The 17,007-nt window shown below is 42.0% G+C and overlaps 1 protein-coding gene across 1 annotated transcript in view; it reads right to left on the bottom strand.

Annotated features, from left to right (window-relative positions):
- Positions 1-4,783: 4,783 nt before the first annotated feature.
- The window catches only part of engase (endo-beta-N-acetylglucosaminidase), a 59,555-nt gene continuing 47,331 nt past the window's right edge, over positions 4,784-17,007 (bottom strand). Inside the window, exons 11-14 of the mRNA XM_072558508.1 lie at positions 15,510-15,658; positions 11,785-11,878; positions 6,526-6,640; positions 4,784-5,248 (exon numbers count right to left, since the gene is read on the bottom strand). Coding sequence (XP_072414609.1) covers positions 4,835-5,248; positions 6,526-6,640; positions 11,785-11,878; positions 15,510-15,658 — 772 coding nt within the window. The 3' untranslated portion in view covers positions 4,784-4,834. The remainder of the gene's footprint in view (positions 5,249-6,525; positions 6,641-11,784; positions 11,879-15,509; positions 15,659-17,007) is intronic.

Here is a 17,007-nt window from a genome sequence, read left to right on the forward strand (position 1 = left end):
GCAACAAAGGTTTACCATGATGCTGCCTGGACTGGAGGGCTTGCCTTATGAAGAAAGGTTGAATAAGCTCGGACTTTTCTCTCTGGAGAGAAGGATGAAGAAAGGAGACCTGATCGAGGTATACAAGATAATGAGAGGAATAGATAGAGTCAATAGCCAGAGAACTTTCCCCCAGGGCAGGATTGACTGATACGAGGGGTCATGGTTTTAAGATATTAGGAGAAAGGTATAAAGGAGACATCAGAGGTGGGTTCTTTACACAGAGAGTTGTGAATGCATGGAATGCGTTGCCAGCGGTGGTGGTGGAAGCAGAGTCATTGCGGACATTTAAGCGACTGCTGGACATGCACATGGATAGCAATGAGTTGAGGGGTGTGTAGGTTAAGTTATTATATTTTACATTAGGATTAAATCTCGGCACAACATCGTGGGCCAAAGGGCCTGTTCTGTGCTGTACTTTTCGATGTTCTATGTTTGCCAACAGATCATCACTTCTCTCCTGTAACATAATTTTTTGTTTCCTTTGAAATGTGGCTTTCCTGCCTTTACCCTGATGAGTGCAAGAGAAAAAGCTACAATAATATATCATTTTCAGCAATAACACAAAGATTAATGATGAGAGGCAATGGCTCTTTGACTGACTTTGGGGCTAAAGGGTCATTTGGTAGAACACCATCAGAGGATTATCCAGACAGTGTTCATGATTTTTCCTTTTTTCCAGCAGAGTAGCTAATTGTTTTCAAGATTATTCATTTCATTGTATTAGATCTGGTCTCTGGATGAAGGTTTCTATTTCTATTCTGAAAGGAAAGTGTCTAAAATGTTCCTTGTTTCCCTTGAAGATGTCAGCCAGTGAGTCCATGAGATCTACTGAACAAGACTTGCCAAGTTTACCAGCTGTCTTGCACCAACCCCATCAATTGATGACAGCCTCTTCATGTGGAACTGATATAACAGCTTGGAAGTGAATACATAAGCATGGTCTCTTGTTCTCATTTAGAGTGCAACATCCCTGTGTAGAATAGAGTAATCCCAGGCTGAAGTCTTTGCATGTGTCAAGTCAGTCCTAGAGTAAAAATGCTACAAATGGCACTGACAGGCAGGATGGCTTGGGGAGTGGGGGGAGGGGGTTGGGGAGATGGAATCCTATGGAAAATTCCAAATCTGTTGAAGCTCCCACTCAGGCTTATGTTGCGCTGATCTCCTGTCGTTGCGGATCTGGATGAAGGCGGGTTTATCTTTGATGCACTGTCCACTGCTTTGATAATGTTACATTTCTATCCAACAGTACACTCCCCAGATAACCTCAGTGTTTACAGCCATCAGTCCAAAGTTACTCTCAGCTTTTAAAGGGCTCTCTTCTCCCTGCTCACTGAGTCGCAACATCCAGTGACCATCAAATGTCCTCCCCCTCAGTCTTCCGAAAAATTCTGAGCAGACTACAGCAGCACAGAACACTCTGGTGATCCTTTCCCCAGCAGAATCTCCTTGGGCCCTATCTCCTTGATCAAAAGATGAGCCCCTGCCAGGATTTGGTCTGTATTTAGCACAGAATCACTGTTTCCACTGCTCCCGGTTTCCAGAGTCTCTCTCCTGGACATACACTTCTTTCTGCAATGGCTCTGAGCTCAGCTGTCTTATGGCTTGTTCTCAGGTGCTGAATCTGCCACATGATTTTCAATAGGACCTAACCTGATGCCCCAGTTGCCATGATAACCAGTCCCCACAGCCATGTAGTTGGGCAGGTCACTCGCAATCGGTCACACACCCTTATTTATTATTCTGTGTGGGTTCAATTCCCACACTGACTAAGGGTCTGAAGGATTCTCCTCCTCAATCCCTCCCCCTGTCTGAGGCATGGTGTCCCTCAGGTTATACCACCACCAGTCACCTCTCTCTACTGTATCTGGTAAAACCATGGTGACATTACTTTTGCAAATATATCCTACACTTGTCACTCAATAAAACTAATATACAAGTAACAGCTATGGGGGGGGGGGGGGAAGCTGTCTTCAAAGACAAAGACAATCAGCATGTGGTTTGTTTGCAAACAGCATTCTGTCCTCCTAAAAAAAATCTCAATTCATTAATGCACACAAGCACGTGAAAATGTCAGCCAGGAAAAGCACAGTTAGGATCATCCTGCACGTGGGCAGACTCTACAATCCATCTGTGTCCTGGAGGAAGCTTCTGCCTCCTGCTGTCTGTGGGTGGAAACTGCAAGAAGTGTCAGTCTCTTCCCATCAGGCACTTCTTTTACTTCTCCACCAACTGCAGTGAAGCTGATGTACAGAAACTGGGCCCACGGTGTCAGCTGTAGCACTCCTGCCTCACAGTCAGATGGTCAAGAGTTCAAATCTCACTTCAGGAACTAAGCACACAAAAACTATGCTGACCTTCTAAATCTGCAGTGAAGAGACACTACATGGTTGGAGGCTTGCTCACTTTCAGATGAGCTGCAAAATTAGGAACCTCCCTCTGTTCTATATAAAAGATTCCAGGACATGACTACAAAGAAGAAAAGGGCAGTTATCCTTTTGGCCAATATTTATTCCTCATTCAGTAGTACAAAAGCAGATTACTATTACATTGCTGTTTTGGGGAGCTTGCTGTGCACAAATTGGTTGCTGCACTTATAACACTCGAGCAGTGCCTAGATTCCATTGGCACTAAATACTTTGGGATGCCCAGTGGGGTAAGGTGTTATATAAATGCAAGTCTTTTGGGGTGGCTCAGTGGTTATCACTGCTGCCTCAGTGCGAGGGACCCAAGTTCGATTCCAGGCTCGGGTGACTGCCCATGTGGAGTTTGCAAGCTCTCCCTGTGTCTGTGTGGGTTTTCTCCGGGTGCTCTAGTTTCCTCCCACAGAGCAAAGATGAGCAGGTTAGGTGGATTGGCCATGTTAAATTACCCATTAGCGTTCAGGGATGTGCAGATTAGAACATAGAACAGTACAGCACAGAACAGGCCCTTTAGCCCACGATGTTGTGACAACCATTGATCCTCAATAATGCACCCTCAAATTTCTGTGACCATATGCATGCCCAGCAGTCTCTTAAATGTCCCCAATGACCTTGCTTCCACAACTGCTGCTGGCAACGCATTCAATGCTCTCATAACTCTCTGTGTAAAGAACCCGTCTCTGACATTCCCTCTATACTTTCCTCCAACCAGCTTAAAACTATGACCCCTCGTGTTCGCCATTTCTACCCTGGGAAATAGTCTCAGACTATCGACTCTATCTATGCCTCTTATTATCTTGTATACCTCAATTAGGTCCCCTCTCCTCCTCCTGTTCTCCAATGAAAAAAGTCCGAGCTCAGTCAACCTCTCTTCATAAGATAAGCCCTCCAGTCCAGGCAGCATCCTGGTAAACCTCCTGTGAACCCTCTCCAAAGCATCCACATCTTTCCTATAATAGGGCGACCAGAACTGGACGCAGTATTCCAAGTGCGGTCTAACCAAAGTTTTATAGAGCTGCAACAAGATCTCATGACTCTTAAACTCAATCCCCCTGTTAATGAAAGCCAAAACACCATATGCTCTCTGAACAACCCTGTCCACTTAGATGGCCATTTTAAGGGATCTATGTACCTGCACACCAAGATCCCTCTGTTCCTCCACACTGCCAAGAATCCTATCCTTAATCCTGTACTCAGCTTTCAAATTCGATCTTCCAAAATGCATCACCTCACATTTATCCAGGTTGAACTCCATCTGCCACCTCTCAGCCCATCTCTGCATCCTGTCAATGTCCCGCTGCAGCCTACAACAGCCCTCTATAATCTCTTCAAGTGTTTCTTTCTCTCACTTCCCTCACCACCACTTTTCGTGGGGGACCAAGGTCTAACTCCAGTAATACAACGTGAAAGAACTCTGTGACCACACAGACCATAACTTTGCAAATTCCTCCCAAGTGTCTTTTAAAGATTATCAGTTTTGCCATTCCAAGGAATTTTGTGAAGCTTTTCTTCCTCCTCCAACACCTATTTCCCACTAAAGTTAATCTGTCATGATCATTTGTGAGTCAATTTTTGATTTTGTTGATTGGTTCATAAGCCGTTATTGCCTGCTAACCAAAGAGTTAAGAGATGCAGTAAAGAAATGGGTAGAGGAGGAGCAAAGTTGCCATGATGACATTTTCAGCTTCTATTTTATAGCTCAGCCTCCACTGTATGAATCTACAGTGCTAGCTGCAATAGATTATTTCAGACAAGATAATGAACCAGAAAGATTTCTAGACTCAAGAAACTCTCATTGACTTCAGATCATAAATTACTGTGGGAAGTGTGACTTCAGTTGTTTTGCTGTCTTGAAGGTACTATCTAAATGCAAATTCTTTGGTGTAGTTTTCTGTTTATTTATTCATGGAATGTGGGCGTCACTAGCTGGGCCAGCATTTACTGCCTGTCCCTAGTTGCCCCTTGAGAAGGTGGTGGGGATCTGCCTGATTGAACTGTTGGAGTCCACTTGCTGTACTACCACAGACCGACAGTGTTGTTCCAGGTTTATGAGCTGAATTTAAATGCCCGAGTGGGTTTTGAACCAATAACATTGGAGCATTAGCCTGGGTCTTTTGTTTACTAGTTCAGTGACAATGCTACCATGCCACCACCTTCCCATTTTGCAAGAATGCACACAGCACATGATATCCAAGACCAGAAGGTGATTTGGAGGTTTGCAAGGTGATGAGGTTACTTTGTTCCACTGGCCTCAGAAAAGCAAAGCAACCCAACACCAGTTAACTAACTCCTGGACACTACCAGCCATGAGCACACACAAAAACAGAAACCAACAGAACTTTTATTTATTATTATCTTTTCAGACAGCAAAGCTACTGTGTGTTACTGATTTCAGGAGGTTGAGTGTAATTGAGAGTTAACCTTCCACACGTCGACTCAAGTAATGCAAAACCTGCCTGAGTCAGTGGCTGAATCAGAAACTCCACTCGACAGGGCTCGCCAGCTGGAGCACTGGGAAGTCGCAAATTCACCACACGGTAAAGGTTTGCATTTGTTCGACCAATATATATTGGCTCAGAATCTGGAACATTTTGGTTTTTATGGTAGCTTAGTCCTCTAAAGTATATCTTGAAGCAACTTGCTGTGTTTGGTGGGTAGGTCCACTGCAACGTGGCACTCAGATGCAAGTGATCTGTAGCTCCAGGCACCTTTTTCCACAAAATGTCAAAGACAGTAAGATTTTCAACTGGCTTCTGTTCCACACGCAATTTCGCAGCGTCCAGTATCTTAAACAAAGCACAACATTCATTTACCTACTGGTGTACCACTAATTACCTTTTACAAGAACAAAATAAGTTTTGCTTTACTCTTAGACATTAGCAAGAAAGGTATGAATCACCTTCAAATCAATCTTTTCTTCCCTGCCCCATTTACAATCTAAATTTTTATAAATCACTGGCAGCCTTAAGCTGGTGTAGTGTGTATAATTCTGTGAATCACACTGTAAGAAGGATGTTAAGGCTTGGAGAGATTATTCAGGATGGTTACTAAGAATGAGAGACCTTGAATTAGATGGCAAGTTTTGGAGAAGCTTGGATTGCTCTCCTTAGTGAGGAGATTAAGGAGAGACCTAGTGTAAAGTTATGAGAGGTATTGATCCAATATTTAGAGAGAAACCATGTCCTCTGGCAACTGGATCAACAATAAATTTAAAATAATTGGCAAAACATTGAAAATGATTGAAGATGTGATGACTACATATTTCTGAATCTTTTCATTTTTAATTTCAAGTTGATTGTGTATATGGTTCTCATTTTATCACTGTCCTCTATAGGTAGATTTTTTGTTTGAGAAGTAACAATCATTTGCACAATTCTAAAAGTAAAATGCAGATTTGAAACCGGCGCGCTGCTTTTGCAAACCGTGCAGAAGTAGTGCAGACAGTGCAGAACTAGTTGGAAATAAATGATTGGCTGGGAGCTGATTCCCACAGAAACCTGTTTAAATGGAGTTAAATTGCCTGGTTGTCATATGATGATGTAATCAAATGATCCGCTCCATATACCTTCCCAAAGTGTCACATTTGATCAATAGAATGTTTAACATTTTCAATCTTCCTCAGCGTTTGCAAAGTACCTTCCTTCCCTCAAGCACTACACGAGTCAGACAGTATGAAATTACACTCTGACGCATTTGCCTAGTTGTACTGCATGGAGCAAAACAAATGAGGACTTAAATCAGTCCACCGACATAACCATAATTTGAAACCTTTTGATTTTGCAGATGGTCTATATAAACAGTCGTGAGGAAATGGAACCGTTATTCTATCATATTTATGTCATGCACTTTAATTGATCACAGCAGCAAAGATCAAACACCATAGCTGCTGTGTAAACAGGATCTGCAAAGTCAATGATTCTTATGCACGGGTACCTTTGCAGCAAAAAGACCACCATTGCACAGCATCACAACTTGTACATTCAGAAAGATAGCGAATGTTACAGCATTTAACAGTGATTCTTCTGCAATGTCTTTTAATGCACAGCAGAAGTCCTGAGGTTACCTTGATTTCTCCAATTCTGCATTGAAACTGTACATCCTGCTCATCCTTCAGCAGACGAGTAATGATGACAGAAATATCCTGAAGAATGCAATCTGTCAGCTCTAAGAGATAGAAGCTGAAAAATAAAGAGGTTTTTAGTAACTGAAACAAAGATTGGTTCCTTGCTGGTTTGCAAAGTGATCAAACATGGTTAACTGACTAAATTGCAAAGTGAGCTCAGAGAAGACAAATTTGATCGTGGGAAGGGATTTCTTCTTGACTTGAAGCCATGAAGATTGGGTGCAGCTGCAATATACTTAACTTAGCTTCAGAAATAAAGTATGGCTGCTTGGGTGTAATGCCTGAAGGTTGACACCATCCTTACAATTGTATCGCGGTGATTGATGCTTTGACAGAAGGAATAATGGGGTAAAGAACTAGGAAGGGAAAATAGCAGAAGCTAAAGAAATAAAAGAACTTGCACTCATTTAGTGAGTACCAGCTTTCACCTGAGAGTCAGCTCCACAGGGCATTATCGCATCTGAGCCTCCAGTGCAGCACTGAGACAAGGCTACACTGTCAGAGGAACTGCTGTCATTTAGAGTGTTAAAAAGCAGAAGTTCCTTCTCTCCAATGAAATAAAAGTAAACAATCATGGGGCATTTTGTAGAAGAACGAAAGGGAATTATTTCAGTGTCTTAAACAATTTTTATCATTCAAACATTTACAAAAATATTTGGTCATTTATTGCATTGTTTTTATTAACCATTTTAATGATAGTCATGTTGATGCTTGTTCATGAAAGGAACGACACATAAAGGCCATATATGACTATACATGAAGATGATGTACACAGTGCACAGTGACTTCCTTCGCACTTTGATATACAGCATCAATAGGTATTCATACAAAGTCTACTGGAACAACGGTGCCAGTTATGGTTCAGCTTCAGTGACTTGTAATTTCACACTATACTTCTGTAAGTTTTAGAATTGATGCTGATGTAGTTCTATTCAAAATGTATGGCATTAAAGCAATCGGAGGAAATATTTCAATATTGTGTTGCATGCAATTACCCAGATTCTTTATTTAAAAAGATTTTGCACAATTGCCATTATGTTGAAGTCCCAGTCTTGGTTATCCAGTCTGCAAAGGTTAAATGGTCAGGCAAACACTAAAGTAACTGAAATGCAGTCAGAAATTTCCTAAAATCATAATCAACAAATTTGCATTTATAAAGTACCTTTCATGTCTCAGACATTCCAAAGCACTTCACAGGTAACAAACTACTCTGAAAGGAAGCCACTATTGTTTCAACAAAAGCACTACAAATGACAAGGCCCCACAATACCAAGGAGATAAATTCTGCTCGGTCTGATCGCAAAGTGATCATGTGGCTGGTTACATTGATCTAAAACCCTCGACTGCTAACCTTGAAATATTGAGTTCCAATGCCACCACAGCAGTTTGTGATTTTAGGTTCCATTAATTAAATGGAAATCTGGAATTAAATGGTGACCGTAAAGCAATCAGATGGTCAAAAATAACTTTAAAACAACTGTAGGGAAGGAAACTTGCCATCCTTACTTAATCTTGACATTAACATGACTCCTGATCTACTGTAATATGGTTAACTCTTAATTAACCCAGCAGAAACTGGGAGAGCTGTTCTGCAGACAAGTCAAACAAAATCCTGACAAAATCACACCTTTGGCTAATGACCCTCACTCCCCCATCACCATCTCTGAGTATGCCTTCTCCAGTAGGGCAGATCCTCTAGGTGGCAGCACAGTGGTACAGTCAGTCAGGAATGGCCAAGGTAGCCTTCAACATTGACTCCAAACCACTTAAGTCTCCACTTTGAACACGACAACAGAAGGGTGAGGAACTTGAATATACCTCACCAAGAATGCTTTAGCAGTCATACTATTTACCAAACTGGCCAAAACTTGAAAGGCATAGTTGCCAGACTGCTGATGAAAACCAAGACAAGGGAAAAAAACCTATTTGTTTAAGTTCTCACCAATCTATCTGCCCAAGTCTGTGACCATCATGCAATGTTTGCGGAAGAAGTTCCATAGTCACATGGAGGGCAGCTGCCTCTGTGTTATGTGTTACTACCACAAGGCTAAGTGGGGTACATTCAGAACAGATCCAACAGCTAAAAACTGGGCACCCATGAAGCACACTGCACCATCAGCAGTAACAGGATTGTACTCCATTACCACCTGTAAGCTGACTACCCAGAACATCCCTCAATCTACCACTAACATCAAGCTGGATAACCAATTCTCAATAAATGAGGTGGTGCACAGGAGAGCATGCCAGAAGCTGCATGAAATGCACCTAAAAACGAAGTGCAAGCCTCTGCTATAATACAAGACCACATGCACGCTAAACTGCAAACGCAGAGTACATTGCACAAAGCCTCCCAATCTGTAAACTGATAGGTCAAATCAAAAGCATGCAGTTCCATTACATTCAGTCAAAATGGCAACAATTTATTAAAACAACTAGGGTAGCTCCATAAACATGCCTACACAGCCCCACAAGTGTATAACAAACAACTATTTCAACCTAGAATGCTGAGTAGATGAACCACCTCAGCAACCTCTATGGGTCCCCAGCATCACAAATGTCAATCACTTCATTCCATGTAATCTCAAGAAATACTAAGTGCACTGGATACAGCAAAGGTTATGGGTAAGATCACAGCAGTAGTACTGAAGATTTATGCCAGAGAACTAGATGGATACCTAGCTAATTTGATGCAATCCAACAATGTGGAATATTGCCCACATTTATTTTTAATCGCAAAGTCCCAGACAAATCCAACTCAGTTTCTGTCAAACAACAACAAAAGGATAGGAGGTGCCATTGACATGCAAACAAGTGTCACTTACACACTGGTTCTGTTACTACTATTACTCACTGATGCTCAGCTTGAATTCCATTCAGCTCCAGATTTTATTACACTCTTGCTTCAAAGACAAGACAAGGCAAGGACAACTGTTTTTTGATGTTATGATAGTGTTTGACTGAGTACAACATCAAGGAGCATGAGCAAAATTAAAAACCAATAGGAGCCCAACTAGAGTCACAAGTTGCACCAAGTGAAGTGGTTGAGATTGCTGGAGGTCCAGTCAATTCAGCCCCAGCACACTGCTGCAGGGAACAAAGAACAACGAACACTACAGTACAGGAATAGGCCCATTGACTCTCCAAGCCTGCGCCCACACCTTTTGCCCTCCTATAATAAAACTGTCTTCACTTACAGGATCTGAATCCCTCTATTCCCTTCCTATTCATGTATTTGTCCAGGTGCTTCTTGAAAGCTGCTATTGCGTCTGCTAGCACCACCTCCTCTGGCAGCATGTTTCAGGCACTCGCATATCTCTTTTAAAACCTGCCTCGCATATCTCTTTTAAACTCCACATCACCACCGCACCCCACCCCACCTCCCCCCCCCCCCCCCCCACCCTGAGCCCATGTCCCTAGTAATTGACCTGTTCACGCTGAGAAAAAGCTTCATACTTCCCACTCTATCCATATCATTTGTGATCTTACAAATGTCAATCAGGTCGCCCCTCAAACTCCTGTGCTCCAGTGATAACAAACTCAGTCTATCCAACCATTCTTCATAACTAAAATCCCACATAGCAGGCAACATCCTGGTAAACCTGTTCTGTACCCTCTCCAAAGCACCAACTTCCTTCTGGTAATGCAGTGACTAGAACTGAACACAATATTCCAAGTGTGACCTAACTAAAGTTCGATAAAGCTGCAGCATAATTTGCCTATCCTTATACTTAAATGAAGACAAGCATGTCATAGGCTTTTTTTACCATCTTATTTACCTGCCTTCAGTGATCTGTGGACCTGCACACCCAGATCCCTCTGTATATCAATACTCCTAATGATTCTACCATTCAATGTATAATTTCCACCTGTACTTGACCTTCCAAAATGCATCACCTCATATCTGTCCAGATTAAACTCCATCTGCCATTTTTCTGCCCATGCCCATTCCTGCTGTATCCTCTGACAATCCTCCTCACTATCCACAACTCCACCAATTTTTGTTTCTTGCTGGAGTTTCCCAGGACCAGCCAGCTTCACCTGCATCAAAACTGACTTTCCTTCTGTCAGAATGTGAGAGGTGAGACAGTTTTCCAATGGTTGCCCAGTATTTAATTTCATTTGCAATTGTTCAGATAATGAAGCAGTTTGTGCCTGCCCATGCAGATAGAACAGGAGAACACTCATACTTGAGACAGAGGCCAGTAACACCCAGACCACACAATTGCTAGGAAATAACCATCTCCACTTAACTATCAACACATCATTGTTAAGTCCCCCACTATCAGCATCCAGGGTTTGCCACTGACCAGAAACCTAACTGTCCAGCCACAAAAGAAAATTGCGGCTACAACAGCAGGTCAAAGGCTATGATTCCTGCAGCAAATAACTCACCTCCTGACTCCTCAAAGCCTGTCCACCATCTACAAGGCACAAGTCAGGAGTTCAATGGAATACTCTCAAACTGCCTCAATTAGTGCAATCCCAACAACATTCAAGCAGCTCAACACCATCCAGAACAAGTAGCCCACTTGATCAAGACCCCACTCAGTGCCTGAAGCTTTCATTCCCTCTCCTATCAGGGTAAAGAGGCAGCAATGTGTACCATCTACAAGATGAAATGTGATGGACTGCATCTTGTACGCATCACAACAGTCCTCTGGAGGCATTATGGAGGCTTTTCATTTTGACGTAGGACCCAACATGAACTCTTGTGTTAAACAATTTTTACTTCCTCTCTTGACATTACTGGTATGATCACTACTCACAAGGAGACAGATTCATTATTGCTCACACTGAATTCTTTCTAATGCTTTAGGAACCGACTGTGTGATTCTACCCATTTTTCTGTGAAATTAAAACCCAGTGGCATTGATAACAGAAAAAGGAAAATCAATTGCATCAAAACCGAGAAATTTTGTGGAACAACTGGAACAGAGCTGCACCCAAATGGCTGTGTTTTTCAAGCACCACACTTTTTGACTTCACCCAAATAGTCAACCATTGTTAATTTTAGGTGAAGGGAGCTGAATTTATTTTCACAAACACTGTTTACACTATAATCAGGATTAATGTTTCACGCCAAAGTGCATATAAGGTCATGAACAAATCACAGCCAATGTCACATGTTATGGTCATTATAGTTGGATATCACTGTATGCCCATTCAATTCACAAACATGTTGTCAGCACACAGACTCACCAAGTTGTCCATCCCTCAGGGTCCCATGGAGCACTGTTCTGAATAAAGTTTTGAACAAGGGCATTATCTTGTGCAAGTGATAACGGTTTTAGCACTGCAAGAGTACAGAACATGAGGAAAAACAATTAGTGATGAACCTTTTGAATAGCCCAAGAGTGATTAAATTTGTTTAAGAATCTCTCTAATTATTCTCCAAAGTAATCTGAAGCCATTCTGGCCACCGTGGAATTTTTTAAAAAATTCACTCATGGGATATCCACATCGCTGACTGGACCAGTAGTTATTGCCCACCCCCAGTTGCCACCCCACCCCACAAGGAGCTGGATTCTTGAACAGCTGCAGCCCACATGCCAAAGGTTGACCCACAATGCCATTAGGGAGGGAATTCCAGGATTATGAACCAGCAACACTGAAGGAATGGCGATATGTTTACAAGTCAAGATGGTGAGTGGTTTTGAGGGGAATTTGCAGATGGTGGTGTCCCCATGTATCTGCTGCTCTTGTCTTTCTAGATTGGAGTGGTCAAGGGTTTGGAAGGTGTTGTCTAAGTTTCTTTGTTAAGTCTCTGCATTGCATCTTGCAGATAATATACACTGCTGCTACTGAGCATCGGAGTGGACAGAGTGCATGCTTATGGATGTGGTGCCAATCAAGCAGGCTGCTTTGTCCTGTTTTCAGATTTCTTGAGTGTTGTTGGAGCTGCATTCCTCCAGGAAAGTGGGAACTATTCCATCACATTCCTGACTTGTGCTCTGTAGATGGTGAACAAGCTTTGGAGAGTCAGGAAGTGAGTTATTTGCCACAATAATCCTAGCCTCTGTCTTGCTCTTGTCACCACTGAGTTTATGTAATGAGTCCAGTTTAACTCTGGTCAAAGGTAACCCCAAGGATATTGATAATGGGGGATTCAGTGATGATAATGCCAGAGATCGGTGATCAGATGGTCTCTTATTGGAGAAGATCACTGCCTGTCAGCCCAAATCTGGATATTGTCCAGATCTTGTTGAATTTGAACATAGACTGCTTTAGTATCTGAGGAGTCGTGAATGGTGCTAAACATTGTGCAATCATTGGCGAACAGCCCCACTTCCCACTTCATGATGGACGCAGATCATTGATGCAGCAGCTGAAGCCGGTTTGACCTAGGACACTACCCTGAAGAACTGCAGAGATGTCTTGCAGCCGAGATGACCTCCACAACTACGACCATCTTCCTATGTGCCAGATAGGACTCTAACCTGTGGAGATTTTGACCCCCCGATTCCCACTGATTCCAGTTTTGCCAGGGCTCCTTGATGCCAAACTCAGTCGAATGCAGTCTTGATGTCACTATCACCTCTCTCCTGGAATTCAGCTCTTTTCTCCATGTTTGAATGCAAGTAATGAAGTCAGGAGCTGCGTGTCCCTGGTAGAACCCAAACTGAATGTCAATGAGCAGATACATTGCTGAGCAGGTGCTGCTTGATAGCACTGTCGATGACACCTTCCATCACTTTACTGATGATCAAGAGCAGACTGATGGGGGGGTATTGGCCAGTTTGGATTTGTCCTGCTTTGTGTGTACAGGACATACCTGAGCAATTTCCCACACTGTCAGGTAGTTACTAGTGTTATAATTGTACTGGAACAGCTTGGCTACAGGAGCAGCAAGTTCTGGTGCACAAATCTTCAGTACTATTGCCGGAATGTTGTCAAGGCCCATAGCCTTTGCAATATCCAGTGTCTCCAACTGCGTCTTGATATCACTTGGAATGAATTGAATTGGTTGAAGACTGATATCTGTGATGCTGGGGACCACTTGAGGAGGCACAGAAGGATCATCCACTTTGCACTTCTAACTGAAGATTGTTACGAATGCTTCAGCCATATCTTTTGTACTGATGTGTTGGGTATCATTGAGGATTGGGATATTTATGGAGGCTCTTCCTCCATTAGGGATTTGTATAATTGTCCACTACTATTCACAACAGGATGAGACAAGAATGCAGAACTTAGATCTGATCTGTTATTGTGGGATTGCTTAGGTCTGTCATTTTCTGCTTATGCTGTTTGACATGCAAGTAGTGCTGTTTGGTAGCTTCACCAGGTTGACACCTCATCCTCAGGTATGCCTGTTGCTGCTCCTGGCATGCCCTCCTGCACTCTCCATTGAACCAGGGTTACCCCCTGACTTGATGGTAATGGTTGAGTGGGGAATGTGGAAGGCCGTGAGGTTGCTGCTGTTTTTTTTCCCCTCCTTCGGCCCAACAAATCCAAACCAAACCTCCAAAGTGTAACCCATCCAGACCCATTCCTCCTACCCTATATTTACCTCTGACTAATGCACCTAACCTACACATCCCTGAACACTATGGGCAATTTAGCACAGCCAATTTACCTAATCTGCACATCTTTGGACTGTGGGAGGAAACCAGAGCATCCGGAGGAAACCTACACAGACACAGGAAGGATGTGCAAAATCCACAGAGATAGTCCCATGAGGCCGGAATCAAACCCAGGTCCCTGGCACTGTGAGGCAGCAGTGCTAACCACTGAGCCACCATGCCGGCCCAGTCACCGTTGATGCTCACAGCACCTTAAGGATGCCCAGTCTTGAGTTCCAAATCAGCACGGACTCAGCAAGGTCCAACTCTGAGCATTATTCAATATTCTATATTCAGGAGCCCTCCAGACACCTGTCCAATAGGAACTAGCAGTGCTAAAATCTTAATTACTTACCAACAGCCTCTCTGACACTGAAAATGTAATTTTGTAAATTTGGAGGGTCATTTCTGCAAAGTTTCATTTCTTATTGGAGGCTGTTCCACCCCCACCGCTCTCACAAAGCTTAGATTCTCTTTGGAGAATGACATTTTGTTTTGGTTTTCAGCACATCTTACAGAGTAAAGGCCCATGGAAAGTCTGTGGGAAGGTGGACATGCAATACATTTACAAGTGATGTCCATTCATTACTGACACCAATGTCAAAGACAAGATCCTTTCTCTTGGCTATGCAATACCAAGGCTGAATCAACACAAGTAAAGATTTTTGAAAATAATTAGTTGATTCATACACCTGTCATTTGGACTTTCTTAGGCTCTTGAAAATCACTGGATAAAAACAAAATGGAGTCACTATAACCGAGAAATTATGTTAGGAATACATCCTCTGTACAAGACATAAATAGAGTCATTAACTAGGATCTCCACACTTGGCAATGTGTGTTAGTCCTGGCTGCTGTACATTATAAAATAAAATGTCAGAACAGCTAAATAAGATGGCAAAAAAAGAAGGCAACTGTTGTGTGTATTTTGGAAAGAGATTTCTGTAAAGAGCTCAAGTCACCAAATACATGTTGCTGCACAATTACATCTATGGTCTCCACAGTATAGTGTGAAACTCAAGTCTGATACTTTCATTAGACTGAATGCAGTTGTTAATTGGTGATGAATTTAGAAATCATAGTGGGGATATATAGTGGAAAATACATGTTATTAAATTCTAAATAAACCAATTTAGTTCTTGGTAAAATAATAACCTCAATGAGCAGCTCACACAGTAACTGCAGGGCATATCGTGCTCAAGTGCCAGAGGGAGCATGGGGATCAAATCAAATGTACAACAGTGCTGCTGAATTTCTAAACAACGAGATCTGAAAACAGTCTTATTTATATAAATAAAAAGGATTCCGATGCCTATTAGTATTTTCTAGAGATAGACACGAACTCATTCCTATTTCACTCACCATCCACAGTAGACGGTGCCTCTGAATCACACTGCGAGACGGGACAGGTTGTGAGCTCTGGCCTCACAACAACTTTGGTGTCATCTTCAACCTTATAAACAAAGGCAACAAAGACTTTGGGAGGACTCTGGACCTGCAAACTAAATAACCTGTGGAGAGCAATTTGTCTAAATGTTATACATTGTAATTTAAAAGACTCTTTGCACAAAGATGGTAATAGTGATGGAAAGCAGTGTCACAAAGACACATCCTCAAAATTGGAATTATTAACTTTCTACGTATTACTTGACTAAAACTCACCTAACTTTTTTAAAATCATTCATCAACGTTTATGATACGGCTTTGAAAATTTCTAGCAACTATCTTATCTACACAGTCTGGATATTGGCAATAAATAGTGCTGAGAGCTATAAGATAAATTAAAGTATTTGCTACAGGGACTTCTGTCATGGATTACATATTTCATGTAGATGCATATTTCAATCCATGTCAGTGTATCCACTGGGAATACACCACAATTGCAAAGACCAATATATGCCCCAGATAATTACTGCCTGCTCACTTGTAGCCTTAAAATGAACAAGTGAACTCTAGGGTAGCATTATAAATTAACAGCTACACTGAATAGTCTCAATACATTCAGCATTACCAATATATGCTGAAAGAGGTCCCACATACTTTTATGATCAGGGGTTTTTGCCTTCACTGCCCAGTAATTAGTCATATGACAGCATGACCCAGATCAAAGGCCGTTGAAAATAAGACTGCTTGTTGGGTGAACTGGATACTGTCCCCATGATAGACTCTGCTGCCTTTCAAAGGTGGATTGATGAGCAGTTCAGTAAGGTTACAAATCAACTAATACATTGATATTTTTCAACAAATAATGTGAATGATCAGAATAGCAGATGCAGTCAATTATAATTTATCATCTAACCCTATGATATGTAAAATGATAAAGAACGTAACAAGCTTAGTAATCTAAACAGACGTTTTGACCATTATGCTTTAGCCTAAACAATTTCAGAGATATTAGGGAGAAAGTTCTGGTTGAATTCCTGTTGAGATCCAACAGGCCTTTCTCTCTATCAGCAGTGTTTTCTCTTCACTGAACAGTTAGAGACTTGAACTCTGACCCACATAATTTTGAGAGATTCTCCAGTTCAGTTGACATTTAAAATGACAAACTTCATCCTGGGTGACTACTTTTATGAAGTTCAAATAAATGGATCCATTACATCACAACTTGTTAACAACGCTGGAATGTGCAAGCAATTCATCCATTGTGTCAAACCAATGACAGTAACCTTTTGATAGCTGTCACTTTCCTCTTGGCAGAATTTCTTAATGTACCTCACAGGCCTAATCTGATTTCACCTCGAAGGTCTGTTAAACTAGAATTCTCTCCCAAACCAAGCAGTCAAAATCCCAATAGACAGCAGATGGAGAGATAGCAATCTGATTGTCCATTTCCTGACTGAAATAATGGACAATTAGC

The sequence above is a fragment of the Chiloscyllium punctatum genome, chromosome 39, assembly GCF_047496795.1.
Source record: "Chiloscyllium punctatum isolate Juve2018m chromosome 39, sChiPun1.3, whole genome shotgun sequence".
NCBI classification, from domain to species: domain Eukaryota; kingdom Metazoa; phylum Chordata; class Chondrichthyes; order Orectolobiformes; family Hemiscylliidae; genus Chiloscyllium; species Chiloscyllium punctatum.